The following is a 26,279-nucleotide window of genomic DNA, read 5'->3' as shown; positions in this document are numbered from 1 at the left end:
GAAATACGACATTTCTTTTCCCCCAACCCAATATACAGGGTTTTCCAACTTTAAATTCCGAAAGTAAATTGAAATAAAACACACTTAGAATTCGAATTTCGATGAAACTTTTATTTCAAATTAAAGTTTGGTTTGCGTCTAAATGACAACAAGTTTGCGAACAAAACGGCGCATATTTGACTTAAATTGGATAATTTTAAGTATGTTAAATAAAGCGTCAAATTTCGATCAGAAATACGACATTTCTTTTCCCCCAACCCAATATACAGGGTTTTCCAACTTTAAATTCCGAAAGTAAATTGAAATAAAACACACTTAGAATTCGAATTTCGATGAAACTTTTATTTCAAATTAAAGTTTGGTTTATGCCATTATGCGTGAAATACAACATCATTCAATTGTCCACCTAGGGCTTCCTCGCACACCTTGATCCAGAACAGGTAATTTTCGATGACTTTTCGGCGCATATGGGGCGGTATCTCGGTCATAACTTCACGAATGTTGTCTTTCAAATGTTCAAGAGTTTGCGGAGAGTTGGCATAGACCCCACAAAAAAAGTCTAGCGGGTTCAAATCGCATGATCTGGACGGCCAATTGGCATCACCAAAACGCGAAATTATGCGTCCCTCAAATTTCGTTCGCAATATGGTCATGTTCGGTCGTGTTGTGTGGCACGTGGCGCCGTCCTGCTGAAACCACATGTCATCCGTATCCATATCTTCAATTTGTGGCAAAAAAAAATCGATTAACATGCGGCCATAGCGCTCACCATTCACAGTTACCGTCTCGCCGTCCTCATTTTCAAAGAAATACGACCCGATGACTCCACCAGACCATAATGCGCACCAAACAGTGACTTTTGGCGGATGCAATAGCCTCTCAACAATCACGTGTGGATTTTCTGAGCCCCATATACGGAAATTTTGGGTGTTCACATAGCCACCGAGCTCGAAATGCTGAAGAAAATTTGATGCGAAAATTCAGCATTTTGCTGCTGTTGTTCGTTCACCCAATCGACGTATGCCCGACGCATTTCACGGTCACCACGCTCTAATTTTTGTACCAGTTGGACTTTATATGGATGTAGGTGCAAGTCCAAATGCAAAATTCGTCACAATAATGTGTTTGACAAGCCCAATTGCTGAGCACGCCGTGGAATCGAAATATTCGGGTCATCCTCCACACTGGCAGCAACAGCAGCAATATTTTCGGCCGAACGCACATTACGATGATGCACAAGTTTCACAATATCCGCTACGGATCCAGTTTGTTCGAATTTACGCACTACATTAGCGATTGTGTGCTCTGTAGGCCGTCCATAACGACCAAAATCCGTCCGTTATGCTCGAAAAACATTTGCCGGTTTTTCATCATTTTTATAGTATAATTTTACAAAATTAACACGTTGTGCGATGCAAAAACGATCCACATTGTAAAATGGCAGACATTCAACTAACGATATGACGCTTTGGTTGACAGCTATGTCAAACGGTTGTCAGCGCAGGGCTGTATACTTTCGGAAGCCCGAAATGGAAAACCCTGTATATATAGAAGATTAGAAGATATAGATAAGGATGTGCTATCTCACTCGCTATACGAAACAGATTGCGCACCTTCAAGTTATCACAAAATGATCTCAAGGACTTCGACTCTTTGGACAGTAGAAACAGCGTCTTGACTAATATTTCGAGAGAAGCCAAACAAGTTCGGGGAGGATCTGTTTTCTCAATCTGTGAAAAACCCTTTATTGTTGATCTACCCAAACATTATGAACCATATATACTCAAGTGAAAATACTTGTTAAAGATGCTGAGGAATTCATTCCGAAGAATCATTGAAAAATCCAAACTGTAACATTTCAGTAATCGTACGGAAAGTTTAGCCAAGATACTGTTATGCGTTACGATTTTGTTGCGTGCCACACATCATTTTGTAGCGTAACACAACATCCATACGCAAATATATTTGTGTGAAATGAACGATTAATACCTATTGTTTCGCGGTACGATTTGAGGCTCTTTGTGCCACATTAAGTTAGATCAAGTCTCTTTACAAATTGACCTCCGAGTGGAACAGTCAAAGTTTAAGAATAGTTTTCCATATAATTCTCGAGATAAATCGACGTGTGTGCGAGTAGCAGACTTGAAAAGTAAGTCAAAGTAATAATTTACGTGCAGTAGAATGTAAATGTCATTTCAATTTAGAAAAGTGTTCCACACATCATTTAGTTCTCTTTTGAAAAGAGTTGAGTCGCGATTGATAAAATTGAACAAACTCAGGTAAGTTGTAAGTGGTAAATCTAATAGTACAACCATGGTGATTTGTTGTGTTCGTTTGAAGGCTATAACCTTCAAACGAAGGTTTTTTTTTGGTTCTCCTTTATTTTTCTCTGATGTAACCAGATAGATTTCCACGTGTAAGTAACTGATCACGTTATCAAGACCATTTGCGAAGTGCGCAGCCTGAGCGCAATCTAGCGCGTGACGTTTACATTTCGCTAAGCGATTTCTAGCGAACCACCGCTCGACAGTCACCGTTTTCACCACGCGTTTGGAATATCGTCCGTAGGTAATCAAAGCCATCTTCCCTGAGGGCCCCAGCCAAAAGCCCTGAGTCAGTGGACGACTCTTTCCACGGTTGTTTATCGGGTCACCGCGTATTCAAGGTTGCAGACATTCGTCGCCTATTCAAAGGAGCAGAAATTCGTCGCCTATCCAGAGGACCAGAAATCCTTCACCTGGAATGTTCACAATCATCACGTAACCAACATTGTGATCAACAACTTGCGACCATCGTCAGCAATCATCATTGCGTATCGATAATATCACCCTGCTGTGAACGCCTAACCAACAGGAAGTGACCGTTCATCACCGACCATCACCATCTCGAGTCATCTGTGGACTTCTCGTCGCACACCTACTACGCACACTACAGCAATCGACCCGACATCGCAGAGCGCTCTGTTAATTGGCCATCATGACGCCTAAAACCAACACCAACAACGCCACCTGGTTGTCAGCAGTAAAGAAAGGTTAGCCTTATTTGAATTTGTTCGTCCTATTATATTAAATGCACACATATTTCGATTAAATATGAATTATTGAATTATCCGTTGAACCAAATTATTAAAGATGGATTTTGAGTATAGAATCACTTGAGTTTTCGGTTTCGTTAAGTTTCGGCATGATTGGCCACCAGTGTGGGAATTAATCGTTTAGGTAAGCCTTTGAGTTGTGCTAGAAGTGGTTTTGCGTCCACTTAACCTGCCCTGAGAGGGTCGTTGGGGCTTAAGCGGAGTGGTTTAGCCCAGGGACGGGAACAGTACGGGACTGACTATTCTTCAAGTGCGTAAAATTCTGAGTCTGATTAGCCGTCCTGACACAGAACGTTACAAATTGGTACCCAACGCTTATAAACGTTACAAAACAAATGCGTAATCTTGAATACACAACTAATTTCTCCTCAACTTACAATACACCACGCTTTGTTCAATTTGAGGAATGATAATATTCACGAAAAGATCCTGGACAACGAACAGATATTAAGACCGTTAGACATTAACATAAATAGCAAAAAACACGTCTGCTTCCATAATGGTGCTACTTCAAAAGATTGCATTCTCAAATTCCCAGCTTCGATAAGTGTACAATCAACAGCAAAATACACATCGGGGTTTTTGTTTTGACTCCAGTATAAGATGATCATTCACACACTAGCATCACTTCGTGAAGCATCGTCACGATGAAAGTTTTCTGTGTGATAATATTTGGGATGCTGTTTGCAGTAGGGCTAAATCTGGTATTGAACGAGTTATGTACCACACCTACATCAAGATTGGGACGATGTATTCAACCGCAAAACTGTCAATCCATTCTTCGAATACAACAAATTCGACCAGACTTGAGGACATCGGTGGACGCATCTATTCTGCAGCGTAGTAATTGCGGATCCCTAGGGACAAACGGCGATCCTTCGGTAAGATAATTTAATGCATTATATTCAATTTCATTGAATTATATTTCTCCACTGAAGTTTTGTTGTCCAATACTTGAAAATGAAAGCAGTTGTGGAGCGAGTGAAGTTGGAAACCGGATTTTCGGAGGCACTGAAACAACAATTGGCGAGCATCCGTGGGCAGCTCTATTGATGTACCGTGTTGGTGCTAGTCGTTTCCAAACGCAATGTGGAGGAACTTTGATAAGCAGACGATATGTGTTAACAGCCGCTCATTGCATAGAAAATGTACCAAGAAACTGGAAATTGTGGGATTTTCCCATAGCGAAAAAATGACAAATGAAGTTATCTTGCTCTTCTTTTTTAGGGAATATGTGCGGTTGTGTGAATGGGACCTCGCAGATCCCAATGAATGTGTTCAAATCGGAAATGATACTGTGTGCAGACAAAATTACGAGATAGAGGAAACAACAGTTCATAGTCACTTTGATAGGTCATCCAATGCATTACCGAATGATATTGCACTACTGAAACTCAAAAACGTAGTACAATTTGGGAAGTACATAAAACCAATATGCTTACCACTCGATAATGCGTTACGGAACATGCCCATAAACCAACACCAATTTACCGTAGTCGGTTGGGGTCAGACAGAAATAGGTATAGTAAATAATGGTTAAAAATGCTACCAACAAATTCAGAAAAAAAATTACCATGATTTTAGCTCCACGAAGTAGCGTGCAAATTCAAGTGGTTGTGACAGGAAAAAATAACAGAGTTTGTAACGATATGCTACGTAATCGGGGAGTGTTGTTAACAGACTCCCAGTTGTGTGTGGGTGGTGAAGAAGGAAAAGACTCGTGTAGAGGAGACTCCGGGGGACCGTTGATGAGACAAGTTGAAGTGAAATGGTATTTAACAGGATTAGTTAGTTTTGGAGAGAGGCAATGTGGCAGCCGAAACCACCCCAGTGTATACACAAATGTAGAAAAGTATCTAGATTGGATCGAAAACGTCATCAGCTGAATGAGTTCAGCCTCATTTGATTGCTTTCGATATTCCGGATGAATATTCTGCAGCTTGTGGTTTTTTGAACGTAATTAGGATGATAATTCGGTCGGCTGATTATAGATAAATGAAATGCCATAAAATAAACGCAGTTTGGATGAAATTTTAAACGCATTTTGTTTGACCGTTCTAATTATAGTTCGTTGTTGTTGTAGAGTTGATTCCAGACAGCATCATGATAAAGTGACATGTGAATTATGAGGTTATCCTTAGTATTATAATGACTGCATAGAATTCGTTATCTTTAGGATAACAACTTATAAAGATTGCCCTTCGTAGCACCGGAACCTAACCCGTCTTTCTAACCCGTTCATAAACCAGTCAAATTATTCTATTTATTCATCTTTCAGTTTTGGAAAGTTGTTAAAATTCTGCACAAGGTTCCATCATGACTGTGACGAAGAAAAAATATTTAAATTTCTTCCACCAACTTGAAAAAAAATATAAGTACAAAAATAGGTTTGTGTTTTATTTAAATAAAGCAATTGTAACTATGCGGCAAGTGCTTTCGATACCAGGTATTCTTTTATTATTCTAATTTATTCTTGGAACTCCTGCAAATTTCCATGATGATCTCCTGAAACTTTCTCTGGAAATCCCATCATTGGTGCGTACAGGCGATTTATAGACGCTCAGGATGAAACAAATACGATTGAAATGTAGAAAGACTCCTTAAACGGTTCAAAAATATAACTAGCAGACAAATCAATCCGACTTCATATCCGTAATAGATTGGACATCCGGTAACCTGGACCTTAATCGACTGGATTATTCAATTTGAACCATGATGAGGATTTTCAATCGTTGAAGAATTCAATCGAGAAGGCAGCTTGCAGTCTCCCACTAGCAACAATTCGTGCAACGTTTGACGCGTGACCCCAACGTTCACGTCTCCGCGTGAAGCAGAGGAAGATCATTTCGAATACTTTTGCCAAATGACTATTTTCAATAAAAAAATGCTTTTTATCTCATTTTGTTCTCGAGTCATGAATTTTAAAACGACTGACAGAATTTACTTATCAATTTGAACGCTTCCAATCAAAATTAGAATTTTCACATTCACATTTTGCGTAGGTCGAGGTCTGTAAATAGTAGACGTAAGTTCGAAATAATGTTACCGAAAAAACAAGTCTCATGATAGCCTACACTCTTCGAGGAACGACAACATAAGGGGAGTGTCAACCATCAATTACAATTATACAAGCACAGCAACACACAGAAACACTAATCTTGATTTTTGACCCCGTCACTTCCAAACTAAAAAAATAACCATATATATGATTTTCCTCTAGCATTCGCTTTTGATTCACTACTCTCTCCTTCAACATAAAACCTCGCCCAACATCATTTTTGGAACAATTGGAGAAACGTGAATATGTTTGGGAATTCCCCTGATGACTTCATGGTTAGCGGTATCAAAGATTGATTGATTATGTCGAAAAAAACCATGAATATCTCCAACGAACGTTTCGCGAAGTGATACGTCAGCTTCTTGTATCAACGTAATAATACAGGTCGGACTCGATTAAATATAATTCGATTATATACAATTTTGGACCCGATTATATACAGCTTGAAATAAAAAATTCTGCATTTCAAATATAACTTATTTCAGGAAAAAATTTAATCTTTCAACGTTAAGGTGAAAGTGGTTATTATATGTACAATGGGGTAAAAATCGTGATTTTTGAAGATTTTACTTGAATTACTTATTATTACTTAAATTTTCATCACGATTTTTTTGTATTGATATTGCATCGAACTCTCATCGTGACTCTCAATCTAAAAAAAAAACTGCTACTGTACGCTGGCTATAGTGAGACTAGAATCTGGTTCTGTTCTAATTCATTTAGGAGCTTCAACCCAAAATTGATTTATCCCTGAAAGTAAAAATTGTAAATCAATACTGAACCGGAGAACGGTAGCCAATCGAATAAAGCTCAGAGAAATTTTATTTGATATATTATAAATGGAGGATCCTCGAATGCTCACGAAGTGGTCATCATTTGAGTTTCGGAAATATGAGAAAGTCACAACCATGTCACATCACCAGTAATTATGCTTTGGGTAAACGCGGGATCAGAATTTCATTCAAGCTGGTCTTCAGCCATTTGATTGCGATGTTTTTTTTAAAGAGAATTGAACTCTTTTGGCACTAGTCGTTACATGTCTACAACATCAACCAAAATATTACGTACGGTTTCGTGAGAGATATTTAATTCACGGGCTAGCTTTCTCAATTTTAAATGACGTCTTCCGAGTACCATTCATTTTATGTTGTCAATGTTTTCATCAGTTGAAAGGTTGATGGTCGTCCTTGCCCGTGACAACCTTCTCAGTTGGGTAACCGAAGACGCAAATCCAGAATGTGTATATTTATATAAATTATCTACCATTCATGTTTGAAACTCAAAGCCAGATGTTAAATCTGTTAAGCTATCGTCACGTCATCAAGTATAGATGCTGAAATAACTCTTACAAACAGTGTTACTTCCAATCTGAAGAAAGGCGATATCAGAAACTCTAACGTCATCGGAAGCTGTATCGGGTACCTGAATGTGTTCTCGCTGTTTTCCAACTTCCAGCTTCCTTCAAAAAATAGCACACGAGGGCCGCTTGAAAAGTCCGTGCAAAGTTAGAGAGATGGTACTACTGACGCATATCGAGGTTATGTTTAGTTAGTAGCATCCCTTGAGAGAACACACACAATGTTTCAACCAGATCGGTCTGTATTTGTCTATGTGTCTTTGAGTTTGGCTGTGAAACAGTCCCTCACATCCCCTCTATTCTCCAGGCATGGCTCCCTTGGATTGCTATTTGTTCCTCAATGGAAATGGAAAAAGATTTTATTAAAACGAGGAGGTGATTGCAGGAACGAATGACCTTTTTCCGACTTGGACACATCCTATTTTTTGGAAGGGATCAACAAACTAGAGTAGCGTTGGACGAAGTGTATACGCCTAAAAGGAGACTATGTTGAAAAATAAAAATGGTTTATGCCAAACAATTGCGGCGTAGTTTTTATTTTTGCATGGACCTTTCAAACGACCCTCGAAGTTGTAACACTGGCCAATCAATGTCTATCGATGCACCCGGTTGCAAGTGGACTTCCGAAAAATCCAAAAACTTACTGTTCTGCTTCCAAACCCACTGTTAACTGGACCCGATGCGAACATTACGAAAAACTAGGGTATCACTAGAAGCAATTATGTCATTTCGTGTAGACGTCTTTTAATAGTGTTGAACATGTTGAGTTATGTGCAGAAAAAAAGAGTATTTGGGGTTAATCAAACTACACTATTGTATTTGAAAATGAACTGCGTCTGAAGCGTGAAGAACTCTTGTTTCTACTTGTGTTGGCCGTGCTCTGTAGTAGAGAACAACAGTTTAGAGAATTAATTTAGAAAAAAAATCTTTTAACCACTGTTGAATTCTAACGCTGCAGAAAGACGAGGAAAACGATTGTCATGTGATATATCAATATTTTTCAAGCTAAATGATCCGAAAAAGTTGAATTTCAAAGCTCATAAAAGCTCAAAGATGAGCACTTCAAAACCAAATAAAAAAATGGAAGCGTTTGAACCACGTTATTCATAATATGTGCAAATAATAATTATGACGCGTCTATCGAACACGAAACCAACAGAAGGCAGATTACCCTATACCGCTTGTTTTGGTTTTGCCTTTATTTCATGACCGCTCTTGTGACTTTCGGAACAGTTCACGAGGCGATCTTCTACAGAGCGCACACAAACATAAGGAAATGAATATGTTGATTCTACTACTTTTGCTTTTCTCAGCTGTGGTTAGGAGTGAGCTGAACGAAACATGCATAACATCGGAGAATCGGATTGGAAAGTGTGTTCCGGTTAGAAAATGTGACTTTGTTCTTAGTATTTTACGCAGTCCGAACCCCACTGCTGAAGAACTGCATTTTTTGAACCATAACACATGTGGAGAGGTTGCCGATGATAAACGGCCAAAGCCATTGGTAAGATCGGAAATGATTCATCATTATAAGTTCGATACTAATCAAATTTATTTCAGGTATGCTGTCCTGCGGTTCAAAATGTTGAAGGATGCGGTGTAGCGAAAATAGGGAACCGTATCTTTGGAGGCGATGAAACTGACCTCGGGGAAATTCCCTGGGCTGGAGTGATAGTGTACATGATAAGCAAAAGTAAATCCTCCGTACAATGTGGATGCACATTACTGAACGCTCGATGGGTAATAACAGCGGCTCATTGCCTTCATAACGTCCCTAGCAGCTGGAAAATGTATGTACAAATTACCAAATTAATAATTTGTGAATCACTAAAATTTTGTTGCAGACATCGCTTGAGGTTCGGCGAATGGAATGTCTTGAAGAAAAACAACTGTACAATGGTAAATGACGTAGATATATGTCGACAAGAATATGAGATCGAGCAGAACGTTACTCATCCCTCGTATGAAGCAGATGCACCTGAAATGAGACATGATATTGCGTTATTAAAAACGAAAGAGGATGTCCAGTTCACCGACTATGTGATCCCCATCTGTTTACCACACAGTAACACGATTAGAGATCTACCGATTTATGAGCAGAATTTCACAGTTACTGGCTGGGGACTAACCAACGATGGTATTATGGATGCAAATTTCCTTCAGTTCAATTGTTGTTAATAAAAAAAACACATTTCCCACAGGAAATAGAGTCGGCGTTCAGCGGCATGTGGTAGTTGTTGGTCAGAATAATAGTGTTTGCGATGAATCGTTTGCTCCGTTAGGCATAAAACTGTCTGACGAACAAATTTGCGTTGGTGGTGAACGGAATAAAGATTCTTGTCGAGGTGATTCGGGTGGTGCATTAATGCGAGAATATGGACTTGTTAGTTACATAATAGGAATCGTCAGTTTCGGTGCACGGAACTGTGGAACAGAGGGACGTCCAGGTGTATACACCAATGTGGTTAAATATTTGGATTGGATCGAACAAGAAATAGCGGCACAAAGCTGAATGTAGAATGAAATTGTTCGATGGAGACCGTTGATCAGGTTTTTGGTGAAATAAAGTAGTGACCTAATTCCGGATTCAAGAAATGATCAAATATAGATAAGTTTCATAGATTATTGTGTTTTTCACTCCAAGTGATATAAATACAATCAGTTAAATTTCGTATGATTTGAAACAGAAAACAGGCAATTCGAAAGTGCTTATTTTCATTCAATCTCTTTTTCGTCTACAAAGTCTCGTTAGACCCTTTGATTGTTTTCGATAGTTGAAAAAAACTACCTAGGGACTACTGTACAGTTCAATATGTATTTTTTTTCTATGACCCTATGAAATGGTAAATAGATCTAGCAAGACCAGCTATCCTCAACGTGCGGCCCGGCGAGCTCTTCTGGATGGTTTCTTTATCAGGGTGTCGACTCAAAATCCGAAAAATAATCCCTGATATTCCCTGGTTCTCCAGTAATTTTTCAAAAAAAACCAGATGTAGACTAGTAATCAAATTATCTACTAGTACTTCAGATGTAGTTACTAAGACATTTATTTATCTTTAACAATGAATAGAATGAGTCTTTTTGGTAACAAGTTCCGTAAACCTATCCTTCCCAAAAATGCTCCAGTCGTTCACTTTTCGGATCATAGTGAGCATTTTTTTTTGCTAGCAATATTGCTTCAGTGATAAGTCTATCGGAGCTCCACTGATAAAACCAAAATCCTTCAAATATAAAAATGGTCAATAGTCAAAAGCTTCTCGAATCGATTTACAGCCAATTTTTGTCGGATTCAATGATGGAAAGTCAATGTCCTTCTCTTCTTCATCACAAAATCTGACATTCCGTAAATATCTTTGTAGTCTTGTTCAAAGAATTGTCGAAACCAACGACAATGTATAGCTTACAAAGTTTCATCGATCTCAGATCTAGAATTTGGAATTTGGGGCAAAGCCAAACAACACCAAAAAGGTTATTTTATCACGCCCTTTTCTAAAATTTTAGATTTTTTTAATCCGTCGAAAACGAACCCGGTGCATCTCGACGCAAAACTTGTGCTATCCCATCATCCTCGGTCGAAAACACATGATCGACAACACGCCCGGTACATTTCGACGTAAAACATCTGCCTCGGTCGAGAACACGTGATTGACAACACACCCGGTGCATTTCGACGCAAAACTTTTGCTATCCAATCATCCTCAGTCGAAAGCATATAATCGGTAACACACCCGGTGCATCTCGACTCAAAACTTGTGCTATCCCATCGTCCTCGGTCGAAAACACACAATCGGCAACACAACTGGTGCATTCCGACGCAAAACTTTTACTATAGTATCATCCTTGAATTTTTATATTTTTGAATTTTTAAATTTTTGCCTTTTTGAATCTTTGAATTTATAGATTTTTGAATTTCTAAATTTTTTGAATTTTTAAATTTATAAATTTTTAAATTTTAAAATTTTTGAATTTTTGAATTTTTTAATTTTTTAATTCGTGGTCGAAAACACACCCGGTGCATTCCGACGCAAAATTCTGCTATCATATCATACTTGAATTTTAAAATCATCCTCGGTCGAAAACACGTTATTGACAACACATCCGATGCAACTCGACGCGAAACGTTTTTCTTTTGTTCACACCATATTCGATAGGCTTGCAAATGAAAATTCGAGAAAATACTCAAAGTACGTCTATTACGGTGTACCACGACAAACTGTAAAAAAATCATAAAAAATAAAATTTCCAAAATTAAAGTATGTTTTTTGGTATCTCGAAATTCCGAGTTTTGTTTAATTTTAAGATCTTTTAAAACATAATTCTCATTTATATGTACCTGTTTTTGATGTGATTTTTTTTTCAGAACTTTAGCGTTTTGCGGTGCAATTTTTTAATCATTTGAAACATTGGAATTATTAAATTAAGTTTTGAGACACAGTACTACTATGAAATGTGTTCGTACCTGTTTTTTTATATTTATGATTTTTTCATAATGTATCGAGTTTGATTAATTTACCTTGGATCAGCGTTAGCACATTTTATGCCAAGTGTTCGTAAAATCGAACAGCAATTTGATAATTTTTCATGGCTTTGAAAGCAACCATATGATAAGGTTTTGGCTTCAAATGATGGCTTAGTTTCTTAGCTACCACTTACTATCAATTCTATTCAATTTTGTGTAACTTTTTTTGGAAAAATATTCGGTTTAAAGCAACTATTTGCGGAAAGTACATAACCTACCATGACCGCAAAAAAAAAGAAAACCTAATAAACTTTTCCAACGTATTACTTTGATAAAAGAAAACACATTGTGATGTAGGAAAAAACATTGGATTGAACCTCCTACAGGATGAAAAATGTAGGTTTTGGCCAATGTTTTTGTTTGTCGATTTTTCGATTTGGCGTCATTTTTCGGAAAACTGAAGAACGGAAAAAAAATAATTATAGAAGATTGGTGTTTCTGTAACGCCAATAACCAAAATTACACCAATGGCTTTCGCTAACAAATATTTTTTACAACTTGGGCGTTAATGGGTTTATCTTCTAACAGAAAAATTCATCCAAAGTTTTTTATGCGTGATCAGAACATATAATACTAGAGAATCCGCCGTCAATTTACTTATATTTTGCCCCAGATGAACAGATTGATTCGTTTGTTCCAGGCTAAAAAACCTGAATTCACGATGCTACATGAAGAGCTGAATGATTTTTATTAGATCATTCTCACTAATATCAGCGAGGAATCTTACGTTGTTTCAATGTCCAATGCTATAAAATTTGAAAAGCGGCAAGAATTTTTAGGTTGGAAAATCAGCAGAATAAACTATCCAAATGATAGTATGTAATCTTGATTCAGAAAAACTATGTATAAGCATCATGAAACACACGAATGACTTGCAATTGTAAATGTAGCATTTGTAGTAAATAAGTGAGTATTTTTTCATGCTAATAGTAGTTTTTTTTCTCTACAACGAATATTTTCGATAGTACAGATTTTTGAAAAAAAGTACACATGAGAAAATTTTTTAACCCCTCTGGTACAGATTAAAATGTGGCAACAGTGGTCACGAGTTCAATTCTCACTCCCGACATTCTTCCAACAAATGGAAGTAATGTAACAAACCAGCCAAAAATGTGGAAAGTACTAGTAAAGTAATACAGGAAAAAAACGCAGTTATATTATGCAATCCACGTGTTTACCACTTCGAATATTATTTTAGAATGCATCGAAATTTTTGTAATAGATTATGTTCTTCGTTACAAATAAATCTGATGAGCGTCGTTTTACGTTTGATATGATGCCTAGGATTACCAAAATATGTGAACGGAAGAATTATCAAACGATCATTGCATTTTACTTTTCCCTCTGAAATTATTGCACATCTCATGTTTACATAGGTGTACCCGTGGTCGAGTGGTTGGCGTCTCACATCATCATGACGGGTGCTCGGGATCGATTCCCGTTCTGGCCGGGGTATTTTTTCGTCAATGAAATTTCCTTCGAATTGCACTGTAGTCACGCGTATTCTAGAGCTCGGAATACATTCAAGGCGTGTTATTTGGCTTCAGAAATCTCAACTAAGTATTAATAAATGACACTAGTTAATGCATACCTTGAGACGGCAAAAGTTCCACAAGGAATGTTAACGCCATTCAAGAGTAGAAGATGTTTATGCAGTTCTCGAACCGCGAAAGTTCATTCACCTCTAGTACATGAAATGACGATTTTCCCAGTTTAAAAGTACGTTTTAGGGAAATATATTCCGGTCTGCACAACGACAAGCGAGTACAAAAGTACTCAACACCAAAAAATACCCCCGACTTGAAGTATTTGCAAAGCGGATTCCCTCAGGCACACTAATTTTGAAGTCCGTGTCAGGGAAACACAGCTCAGTGGGAAAAAATACCCCCAACTTGCATGTTTTGACAGAGCAGATTCTCCCAGGCACATTGATTGTGAAATCCGTGTTAGGGAAACACAGCTCGGTGGGAACCAAAATACCCCCGACTTGCATGTATATTTGCAGAGTGGATTTCTACAAGTACATCGCATTTGAAGTCTGTGTTGGGGAAACCGTAAATCGAGCCAATCAAAACTTGGCAGTGCGGGCGTTTAAATAACGCTTGACATTTTACAGTTATTCATTTGTTCATCTCATGAAAAATAATGTTTTATTAATTGTGATAGACGCGTAGAAATATTTCCTATCAATTGATGCAAACATCTTTCCGATCTATTGAGAAATGTTCGAGTTATAAGCATTCGAAATACGGATAGGGTTAGCACACAAATCGGCAAAACAAATGTATGGGAAAAAAGGAATTCCGTCCAGTTTCCATGAATTTAAACCGTTTATAGATTAGCGAATTGTAATGTATAGCATATCAAACAAATCTTAGAGAATTTCGGTTTCGATTGGTATGCAAATCATGAGAATTCGTTCACAGTGAAAATAGTTGTTAACGTTAACTTTATTTCATAAAAACGTGAACTGTTTTCTGATTTGGCACCCTTCCTGAAAGACGTAGTTCTACGTCAAAATTCTCATCATATTCAACAAAATAAATAGCATAAAATTTAGTAAATATCAAGTGTAATTAATAATTATTAATACAAATTACTCACAAACTATGAAAACATTCATATCGCAAACCAATCTATCCGCAACTATCAAAGTATCAAAATACGGTTCAATATTGGAAAGCCTTAAATCTCCGCGTTCGTTGATTTCAAAATGGTTCCTTCGGTTTCGGGTTGTTTTTAACCACACGACAAAGTATGATGATGGCGAAACGAGAAGATATTTTTCAACAGGACACTGTGTTTCGACACTGTGTATTGCGTTGTAACCAGAACTTATGACACGCTTGGTTGTACCCCTGCTTGAGCTCCTCATCTGTGCTGATGATAAACAACTTTTCTTGCATTATCACCATGGCTCATTCCACGGTTTTGATACCGTTTTGTCTCATGTTCCGAACACTTAAGCTTTGATGGTCATTAAACAGAGTGTCATTACTCAAAATGGTACTCTTTTGCGAAATGAATTTGATTTTTGGATACAACAGAGCGTTCGTTTTATTGACTACAATAAAATTGATTTACAAATACATATTCATGGTGAAAAACTAAAAATTTGTTTAATCAGTTTTGTCTCAAGTTCCGAACACCATTTTTGTCACTGACTCATATTCCGAACAATTTTGTCTCAAATTCCGAACAGCAAAAGTGCATTTTTTTAAATCATAACTTTTAATCTACTGAACCGATTTCTATGATTGATATATCAAATTAAAGTCAATTAGCTAGTCTTTTTTGAAAAACGGTTATGCTCGCAAAAATTGGATTTTGCTTTTGTAATTATTCATTGTATTTGTTTCATATAGTTTACATGGTTTCGGGGCCAAGGGCGCTATGTCGGTATCGATACCCGTAAATCATGTTAAAATTAAGTCTATAACTCAAAGGGAGCCAGGATTTCGAATATGCAATTATTTATAACATTAAAATTCAGTAAAGTAACATTTAAAAGTGAAGTGTTCGCAATTCGAATTATGCGTAGAAACTTGATTCATATTCCGAACACTACTTCAATACTAATTTTAATAAAGATTTCTGTATGAAATATCATTTTCATGAAAACAACAAACAAAATAGTTGAAACAACTACAAAAATTGAATAGTGAACGATGCTTGTTTTTTACGGAATTTGCTAACGCAAACATTTTATCATTGGTTTTGATTGTCACTTTTTTGCAAATGTTTATTATTATAAATTATAGATTCTGGTAACTGGTAGGTGGTAACTGAAACGGGTCTGACGTGCCAATTGATAAAAGAAGGAGTTGGTAAATTCAAAAGACTCCCTTTGGTGGGCGTTAAAATTTTGGATAGCCGCCAACTAGGGAAGGTATCCCAAGAAGAGGGAAAAACTAAATTCACGCCGTCAGACTCGTTTCGAGTAACTTTTGCTGGTTCCGCTCTCCCTGACTACGGTGGGCAAATTAAGACTGCCTGTGCGACTCTTCGTGCCAAAGCCTATGACTTGCCAAAAATGCAAGTCAGTTGGTCACACTTCAGATTATTGTGCCAACAAGGAGCGCTGTGCCACTTGCGGAGAGCAACATGAGCGGAAATCCTGGAGTGCGACTGAGCATAAATGTCCATATTGCGGGGGATCCCCACACGAGCTCTCAGTTTGTGAAACTTACAAGAGTCGCTGGGAGAAACAGAAGCGCTCTTTGAAGGAACGCTCGAAACGCACTTTTGCGGATATTTTAAAGGGCGCTTCTCCACTGGCCCAACAACAACAACCAATCAACACACAAAATGTCTTCGCCACGTTGCCCGTTGACGAAATGGAAGCGGACACAGTTAACGGGGGCACACCGTTCATTTTCCAAGGGAATCCCCGGCGCAAAAATGTGACCACTCCCAAAGTTCAAGGACAAGCCCCTCCGGTTATGAAGGGTGTGTCACATCAAATTGCATCACCGAAAAAACGCTGTAGAAATTTAATTTTTAGGAATTATATCTTCAGCTTTCGCTTATAATCAGATAAGAGTGTATAGATCACGTTGGCCATGCTTCACTGTAAATTTTTCGTAAAGGGCCTGGCCGGGTAAGGGAGTAAAAAGTGCCCCCAAACCAAATCACTAGCTGTATGGCAAATATAGTAAAGGATATTAAATAAGAAATTTTGGTGGTTTATTTGAACCCCTATGTGGTTTGACGTAGGATCTATAGTGAAAAACGTACTTTTCGTTAATTTCACGCCATCCTCAAAAGATCCGAGATAAAAATTTGAAAAAAATACTGAATGTGCATCTTACTACGATGTATCAAAAAAAATTATCAAAAAAAAATTTCATCAAAAATTTTAGTACTAAAAAAAATAATGAAATCTTGAAAATTTTTTTTTTGGGATTTAGAGATTCAGTACTACTCTAATTCATATTTTAATGTGTTTCTACGGCTTTTCTAGATATGTGTGATTTTTTTCAGATTTTTTTCAGTGTTGCGCGGTATCAAAAAATTTTTTTTTTATGTTTCCAAAGAGTGGTTAGGTAAGGGAGTAAAAAGTGCCCCCAAACCAAATCACTAGCTGTATGGCAAATATTGTAAAGGATATTAAATAAGAAATTTTGGCGGTTTATTTGAACCCCTATGTGGTTTGACGTAGGATCTATAGTGACAAACGTACTTTTTCGTGCATTTCACGCCATCCTCAATAGATCCGAGATAAAAATTTGAAAAAAATACTGAATGTGCATCTTACCACGGTGTATCAAGAAAAATTATCAAAAAAATAATTCATCAAAAATTTTAGTATTAAAAAAAAATTATGAAAATTTGAAAATTTTTTTTTGGGATTTAGAGATTCAATACTACTCTAATTCATATTTAAATGTGCTCTTACGGCTTTTCTAGATTGATAAATATCGTCAAGCTGTTTTTTTTTAAATATCTAATAATAAAAATAAAATAATAAAAAAGAAAAATACACAGTACAAAAAAATGTTATAGATTTTCTGGCATTTCGAAATTTTGAAAAAAAATATAACTTTGAGACCACAAATTCGATTTGTTTTTTTATTTTAATCTTTCAATTGAAAACCACGAATACAATAAAATAATCGATTTCAAAAAAATAAAAATAATAATGCAGACGATGAAGAAAATTATTTTGTGTCACACAATGCTCTTAAAAATTCAGGAAAAATTACGCCACATGTAGAAAAAAGACACATACGAACGCATTTAAATAAAAATTTGAGCAGGAGTGGGTCTCAAAGTTATATTTTTTTTTTCAAAATTTCGAAATGCCAGAAAATCTATAACATTTTTTTGTACTGTGTATTTTTTTTCATTTTATTTTTAGTATTAGATATTTAAAAAAAAACAGCTTGACGATATTTATCAATCTAGAAAAGCCGTAAGAGCACATTTAAATATGAATTAGAGTAGTATTGAATCTCTAAATCCCAAAAAAAAATTTTCAAATTTTCATAATTTTTTTTTAATACTAAAATTTTTGATGAATTATTTTTTTGATAATTTTTCTTGATACACCGTGGTAAGATGCACATTCAGTATTTTTTTCAAATTTTTATCTCAGATCTATTGAGGATGGCGTGAAATAAACGAAAAAGTACGTTTTTCACTATAGATCCTACGTCAAACCACATAGGGGTTCAAATAAACCACCAAAATTTCTTATTTAACATCCTTTACAATATTTGCCATACAGCTAGTGATTTGGTTTGGGGGCACTTTTTACTCCCTTACCTAACCACTCTTTGGAAACATAAAAAAAAAATTTTTTGATACCGCGCAACACTGAAAAAAATCTGAAAAAAATCACACATATCTAGAAAAGCCGTAGAAACACATTAAAATATGAATTAGAGTAGTACTGAATCTCTAAATCCCAAAAAAAAAATTTTCAAGATTTCATTATTTTTTTTAGTACTAAAATTTTTGATGAAATTTTTTTTTGATAATTTTTTTTGATACATCGTAGTAAGATGCACATTCAGTATTTTTTTCAAATTTTTATCTCGGATCTTTTGAGGATGGCGTGAAATTAACGAAAAGTACGTTTTTCACTATAGATCCTACGTCAAACCAGATAGGGGTTCAAATAAACCGCCAAAATTTCTTATTTAATATCCTTTACAATATTTGCCATACGGCTAGTGATTTGGTTTGGGGGCACTTTTTACTTCCTTACCCGGCCAGGCCCTTTGGAAAAATGTCGTCGAACGAAAAAGAGCGTCGTGAATTAAGCCTGCGCACTCATTACGAGAATCCGGTGTTGTCACATCGGGACATCGGTAAGATGCTGGGAATCGTCCAATCCACGGTCAGCAGAGTACTAAAACGATACTTCGAGAACCTAACCATCGACCGGAAGGTGAAGAACGGCAAAAATGGATGCTCCGTCAGTGAAAAAGATCACAAGCGCGTAGTTAAGCAGTTTAGACGTGATCCGAGAAGTTCGGTCCGGGATGTCGCCAATAAGCTGAATTTGTCAAGTTCATTCGTCCAGCGGACCAAGCAGCGGGAGGGCCTGCGTACATACAAGGTTCAGAAGGCTCCTAACCGCGACGAAAGGCAAAACATGGTGGGGAAGACGCGAGCCCGGAAGCTGTACACCGAAATGCTGACGAAGCCGCATTGCCTGGTAATGGACGACGAAACCTACGTCAAAGCGGACTTTCGTCAGCTGCCGGGCCTGTTGTTCTTCTCCGCAGAGGACAAATTCAGCGTTCCGGAGGAGATTCGCAAGCAGAAACTATCCAAGTTTGCCAAAAAGTATATGGTGTGGCAAGCGATCTGCTCTTGCGGAAAGCGGAGCGCCCCCTTCGTGATGACCGGCACGGTAAACGGGCAGGTTTACCTTAAGGAGTGCCTACAGAAGCGCTTACTACCACTATTGAAGCAGCACGAGGGCCCAACCATCTTCTGGCCAGATCTCGCTTCGTGCCACTATTCAAAGGACGTGTTGGAGTGGTACGAAGCCAACGGGGTCACCTTCGTGCCAAAGGAAATGAACCCGCACATCGCGCCGGAGCTTCGCCCGATAGAGAAATATTGGGCGATTATGAAGCAGGCCCTCCGGAAGAACCCAAAAGTTGTCAAATCGGAGGCGGACTTCAAGAGAAAATGGATTTCTGTTAAAAAAAAAACTACAACCTGACGTTGTACAGAACCTTATGGACGGGGTAAAGAGGAAGGTGCGAGCATACGGGCTTGGGCTCGAAGTATGAATAAAAAGAAAATGCCAAAAGTTGTTTAATAGTTTTTATTTTACTGTCTAAAATTTTCAAAAGGATCGGTCTACTGGGCGAATTTCTACAACGTTTTTTCCGTGATGCAATTTGATGTGACACACCCTTTACCTCCTGTTAGCATGCCTAAAAAATCGAGTGCAGCGGACAAACAAAATCAGGTTCCTCCTGGCTTCCGTGGGAATAGTTCACCTTCGAACGACCCAGCACTCGAGGGGACATCAAAAACCCCAAATGTCCCTATTTTTCCGTCCAGCTCAACTCCCCAATCGGGATTTATAAAGTTGACTGACCTTCTGGCTCAAATCTTCACATGCTTTAATGTTTCCGACTCCATCAGAAGCATTGTCATCTCAATGCTTCCAGTATTAAAGACAATTTTGCAACAATTGATGCAAACATGGCCCCTCCAATGATTATCTCTCTTGATGTCTAATTTAAATAGAGAGGTCGGAGATATCACTGTTTTACAGTGGAATTGAATTGGATACATTCAAATTTTTAATTCATAACTTCAATTGTGATGTTTTTGCTCTGTCCGAAACTTGGCTTTCATCGCGAGATGATATCTCTTTCCACGATTTTAATATTATACGCTTGGACCGTGTTGACAGATACGGAGGGGTGCTATTGGGGATCAATAAGTGCCACTCATTTTTTAGAATTGACCTTCCACCTATTGGGGGGATCGAAGCTGTTGCTTGTCATGCAAACATCAGAGGCAAAGTCCTTTGTATTGTCAGCTTGTATTGGCCTCCGAGAGCTGCGGCTAGCCGCAAGCAACTTGTTGACATGTGCTCACTCCTTCCTGAGCCACGATTGATCTTGGGAGACTGCAACTCTCACGGAACTGCCTGGGGGGAACAGTACGATGACAATCGCTCATCGTTGATATATGACCTTTGTAACAGCTTCAATATGACCGTTTTGAACACTGGGGAAACAACACGTGTACCTAAACCTCCTGCTAACCCAAGTGCTCTTGATCTCTCGCTTTGCTCGAATTCACTATCGTTAGATTGCGAGTGGAATGTAATCCAGAACCCCAACGGTAGTGATCACTTGCCAATCAAAATTTCCATCACCATTGGGTCGAATTCTTCTGAATCTATAAACATGGCATATGACCTCACAAGACACATTGACTGGAAAAAATATGTGGACGCGATTACTCTAGCCATCAATTCTAGAGATGGTTTACCTCCATTGGAGGAGTAAAACTTCCTTTCTCGTTTGATCAATGACAGCGCGGTTCGCGCTCAAACGAAACCCATCTCAGGTTTCACTATTCGCCGAAGACCTCCCAATCCATGGTGGGATAGCCAATGTTCCAAGCTTTATCAGGATAAATCGAACGCATTCAAAGCTTTTCGGAATCGTGGAAGCATTGAAAATTTTCAGTCGTATTTGGACCTTGAAAATCAATTTAAAAACTTGATCAAAGGAAAAAAACGTGCTTATTGGCGAAATTTCGTGGGAGGTTTGTCACGAGAAACGTCAATGAAAAAATTGTGGAAAGTGGCTCGAAACATGAGAAATCGCTCTTCAACGAATGAAAGCGGAGAGGATATTCACATCGATGGATTTTTAATTTTGCGCGGAAGGTTTGTCCCGATTCCGCTCCCGTGCAAAAAATTGTTCGAGATATACCACAAGATAGGTGCGATCTTGATTCCGGGTTTTCGATGGTAGAATTCTCTCTTGCTCTCCTTTCTTGTAACAATTCGGCTCCGGGAACGGATAGAATTAAGTTCAACTTGTTGAAAAACCTCCCTGATGTGGCGAAACATCGCTTGTTGAATTTATTCAATCGGTTTCTGGAACATAATATTGTTTCGGATGATTGGAGACAAGTACGAGTTATAGCTATTCAAAAACCCGGAAAATCCGCGTCCGACTTCAATTCGTACCGCCCAATAGCAATGCTGTCTTGTATACGGAAATTGTTGGAGAAAATGATCTTGTTTCGCCTTGATCGATGGGTTGAAACGAATGGCCTACTCTCAGATACACAATATGGGTTCCGCATGGGCAAGGGGATGAATGATTGTCTTGCGTTGCTTTCTTCAGAAATTCAAATGGCTTACGCCGAAAAAAAAACAAATGGCTTCAGTATTCTTGGACATAAAGGGGGCCTTTGATTCAGTTTCAATAGAGGTCCTGTCAGACAAACTCCATTCTCGGGGTCTGCCGCCTCTATTGAATAATATGTTATATAACTTGCTTTGTGAGAAACATTTGAATTTTTCTCATGTGGATTCGACAGTAAGTCGGATCTCCTACATGAGACTCCCCCAGGGCTCATGTTTAAGCCCCCTTTTGTACAACTTCTATGTAAGCGATATTGACAATTGCCTTACACAAAATTGCAACTTAAGACGACTTGCAGATGATGGAGTGGTGTCTGCGTAGGATCAAACGAATCCGACCTGCAAGAACGCTTACTAGATACTTTGAACAATTTTTCAACCTGGGCCATTGGGCTAGGGATCGAATTCTCCACGGAGAAAACAGAGACGGTGGTTTTTGACGTAGGATTACGTCTTTCGGGAACATATCGGGGTACAAATTGCAACTCGAAAATCGAGCACATCGTGAAAATTGTCCAATTTCAAACGCTTATTGCTCAGTCATTACATGATGGATTGATGAAATTTTTGCGTCAGTCGATTTCGGCACTCCATAACAATTTTCTATATTGAAGAAAATAATATGTATCATGAAACTAACTATCGAACAATTGAAAAATATCAATCCCTATCCTAACGGAAATACCAACTTCTGATGGGTCGAAATTGACGACACATGCGGCGAGTCCCTAACAGAGACATCTAAACCAAGCGGCCTGGGGGAAATCGACATTGCAAATACCGTTTTGTCTCATATTCCGAAAAGTCTCAAAAACCGAACACTTCATTTTTAAATGTAGATTTACTACACTTTAATGTTATAAATAATTGAATAATGAAAGCCCTGATATTCTTTGAGGTATAAGTTACATTTGACAGTCAAACCAAAGATAAAATGCTTGCAAATTGCGTAAAAACAAGCATCGTTAATTTTTCAGTTTTTGTAGTTCTTTCAATTTTTTTTCATGTTAAGTGCTATAAAAGGTGAGAATATACAATAAATGGATGAAAATAATGATTTGTTATGCAAAAATATTCATTAAAATTAGTATTGAAGTAGTGTTCGGAATTTGAATCAAGTTTCTTTCCATGATTCAAATTCCGAACACTTCATTTTAAATGTAAATTTACTGAGCTTTAATGTTAATAATGAAAGCTTTGAAATTATTTGGGTTTTATGCTACATTTTCACATCATTTACAGGTATCGATACAACCTATAATTTATAATATTAAGAATTCGCAAAAAAGTGGAAGTCAAAACCAATGATAAAATTTTTTTCGTTAGCAAATTCCGTAAAAGACAAGCATCGTTAATTTTTCAGTTTTTGCACTTTTTCAACTATTTTGTTTGCTGTTTTCAAATTTAGTGCTAGAAAAGGTAAGGGATTATAATAAATTGCAGAATTATTCATTCAAATTAGTATTGAAGTAGTGTTCGGAATTAGAATCATACATAGAAACTTGATTCAAATTCCGAACACTTCATTTTAAATGTAAATTTACTAAACTTTAACGTTATAAATAATTGCATAATGAAAACCCTAACATTCATTGGTTTATAGGCTTCATTTTAAAATTTATTTACAGGTATCGATACTGCCTATAATTTATAATACTAAACATTTACAAAAAAAAGTGACTATCGATAACCAGTGATAAATTGTTTGCATTAGCAAATTCAGTAGAAAACAAGCATCGTGAATTTTTAAATTTTTGAAGTTGAAACTATTTTGTTTGCTGTTTATATGTTCGTAAGAATCTCGTTACGAATCTGCTATAAAATGTTAAAAAAATCTTTTATGCAGAAATCTGTATTAAAATTAGCGTTAAAGTAGTGTTCGTAATTTGTAACGAGTTTCGACGCATGAATCGAATTCCGAAAGAAAATATTCGAATACACTATTTTCTGGCAAATACAGCAATAGTTCACAAATTGGGGTACAAGGACAATCCAATTCTGGAGCTACAATATAAAAAGACCATTTGTTAACAAATGTTTGCGAGCTCTTTCCTTGCAAAACGCAAGTCGCAGGTGCAAACCAACGAGAGTAAAATTGATTTTCTTAGCCAGGTTTTCAACTAAAACCACAATAACAAAACCGGGGTCCTGAAGTGACAGGTCGCACTTGATTATATGCTGATTCGATTATACAGCCCTGCCAACCCGATATATTGGTTCTCCGATTTCCGTGAAAAGTGGTAGTTTTGTTCTTCATCGCAAAATATCAAACCCGTATTTTTTTATTTTTTTGTTAGGGTGACCATTTCCATTTTAGAGGGGCCCAAAAATTCATTTTTCCGAAAATTACTTTTTTTCAAAAAAAAACTATAACTTTTGAACTGCTGGACCGATTCAGATGATCGACATATCAAATTAAACCAGTTAGCTGGTCTTTTTTGAGAAAATTCTGCATCTACAAGTTTGAAAAATTTGAATTTTATTTTCATAATACATATTTGTTTCTTATAGTTTTCATGGTGTCAAGACCAAGGGCGCTATATTTTTTTAAATATTTTTTCTTGAAAGCTGAAAGCTTTTTTCTTATTTACATAACATGTCCAAAAATCAGAAATGTTTTTTTTTATTTTGAATTATAATTTTTCAAAGTTAATCGATCATGTTTCCCTTTTTTTCAAAAATGACGTTTTTCAAAAATGCATAATTTTTAAACAACGTAACAGATTTGGATAATCGACATATTAAATTGAAGTCAATGAGCTAGTCTTCTTTGAAATAATATTTTATTTGCAAAAAATGGAATCCTATTCGCATAGATCTAGTCGCATAGGAATATCGAACGAAGACTAAATCATGTTAACTTTGAAAAATAATAACTCAAAAACGATAAAAAACACACCTCTGATTTTTGAATATAATATGTAAAAATACTAAGCTTTCAAGAAAAAATATAAAAATGTATAGCGCCCTTGGTCCCGAAACTATGTAAACTAGAAAAAAACGAACACAATCGATAATTACAAAAACAAAATCCAATGTTCTTGCGAGTAAAATATTTTTTCCACAAAATATTAGCTTATTCGCTTTGATTTGATATATCGATCATCTGAATCGGTCCAGTAGTTCAAAAGTTATGAATTTTTTAAACAAATGCATTTTGGCTGTTCGGAAGTTGAGACAAAAGTGTTCGGAACATGAATCAGTGACATAAATGGTGTTCGGAATTTGAGACAAATGTGATTAATGTATTTTTTAGTTTTTCACCATGAAAATATTTCTGTGAAGTCAAATGAAAAAGAAGGCTCTATTATATCCAAAAATCAAATTGATTTCGCGAAAAAGTACCATTTTGAGTAATGAGACACTGTTAAATGGCCATCAAAGCTTAAGTGTTCGGAATTCGAGACTAAACGGTACATGAAAGTAGAGGGAGCTTTTGCTCCCACCGAAATGTGTTCCCTAACAGAGACATCTAAACCAAGCTGCCTGGGGGAAATCGACATTGCAAAGTAGGCGATCTGGCGTAGTGGTAACATCCATGCCTCTCATGCTAAAGGTCACGAGTTCAATTCTCACTCCCGACATTCTTCCAAAAATGGAAGTAAAAGTGACGAACCAGCCAAATGAGTTGAAAGTCACTATAATACAGATAAAAAAAACATTGCAAATACATGAAAATAGGTGGAGCTTTTGTGCCTACCGAAATGTGTTCCCTAACAGAGACATTAAAACCAAATCATTATCAAAGAGTTTAACGATTTAATTTTTCAAACATATCCAAAATCAACAGATAGCCTAACGGAATCCTACGTCAACTATGCGGTCGTGTCTCGGACACAACCCTCCTGTGACTTTTTTTAGGAAGCATAGACCAGCAAAACCAAAGCTTCAACTTTTGGGTAAACCGATCACTCATGCTATGTCATTCAAGTATCTTGGGGTCTGGTTCGACTCCAAATGTACTTGGGGGGGCCATATTAGGTATCTGAGTAAAAAATTCCAACAAAGAATAAACTTTCTCCGTACAATTACCGGCACCCGGTGGGGTGCCCATCCCGAAGATCTTATAATGTTGTATCGAACAACTATCCTCTCAGTGATGGAGTATGGCAGTTTCTGTTTTCAATCAGCTGCCAAAACACACCTCATTAAACTCGAGCGAATTCAGAATCTTTGTCTCCGTATTGCGTTGGGATGTATGCCCTCAACGCATACCATGAGTCTCGAGGTTTTGGCAGGCGTACTCCCACTAAAAGATCGCTTCAATTTATTATCTCTTCGGTTCCTCATCCGGTGTAAGGTTATGAACCCATTGGTGATCGGAAATTTTGAGCAGCTTATCGAGCTAAATTTTCATTCAGGATTCATGAGCTCATATCATGAATTCAT

General features: G+C 37.2%; 2 protein-coding genes and 1 long non-coding RNA gene across 7 annotated transcripts in view; 2 read left to right on the top strand and 1 right to left on the bottom strand.

Annotated features, from left to right (window-relative positions):
- The window catches only part of LOC129780057 (glycerophosphocholine phosphodiesterase GPCPD1), a 129,165-nt gene that overhangs the window by 34,162 nt on the left and 68,724 nt on the right, over positions 1 to 26,279 (bottom strand). The window lies entirely within an intron of this gene.
- On the top strand, positions 1,678 to 3,614 carry LOC129780060 (uncharacterized). The gene is made up of 4 exons (XR_008743824.1): positions 1,678 to 2,149; positions 2,205 to 2,279; positions 2,341 to 2,416; positions 2,569 to 3,614. It is a non-coding gene; the product is annotated as an uncharacterized LOC129780060 (long non-coding RNA).
- LOC129780059 (CLIP domain-containing serine protease B15-like) lies at positions 3,669 to 5,125 on the top strand. The gene is made up of 4 exons (XM_055787941.1): positions 3,669 to 3,975; positions 4,033 to 4,262; positions 4,322 to 4,614; positions 4,679 to 5,125. Exons 1-4 carry the CDS (start codon positions 3,742 to 3,744, stop codon positions 4,978 to 4,980), a joined length of 1,059 nt encoding a protein of 352 aa, XP_055643916.1. The 5' UTR covers positions 3,669 to 3,741; the 3' UTR covers positions 4,981 to 5,125.

Source organism: Toxorhynchites rutilus, chromosome 3 (genome assembly GCF_029784135.1).
Source record: "Toxorhynchites rutilus septentrionalis strain SRP chromosome 3, ASM2978413v1, whole genome shotgun sequence".
NCBI classification, from domain to species: Eukaryota; Metazoa; Arthropoda; class Insecta; order Diptera; family Culicidae; genus Toxorhynchites; species Toxorhynchites rutilus.
The sequence above is the reverse complement of the archived record's forward strand: the minus strand, read 5'-3'. Positions and strand labels throughout refer to the sequence as shown.

What these genes read in the sequence shown, in the direction of transcription:
- LOC129780059 (XM_055787941.1), top strand. Translation starts at nt 3,742, where the DNA reads ATGAAAGTTTTCTGTGTGATAATATTTGGGATGCTGTTTGCAGTAGGG. An exon ending in GTACCAAGAAACTGGAAATT is followed by an intron (nt 4,263 to 4,321) that starts GTGGGATTTTCC and finishes CTTCTTTTTTAG; the next exon opens with GGAATATGTGCGGTTGTGTG. An exon ending in TTGGGGTCAGACAGAAATAG is followed by an intron (nt 4,615 to 4,678) that starts GTATAGTAAATA and finishes CCATGATTTTAG; the next exon opens with CTCCACGAAGTAGCGTGCAA.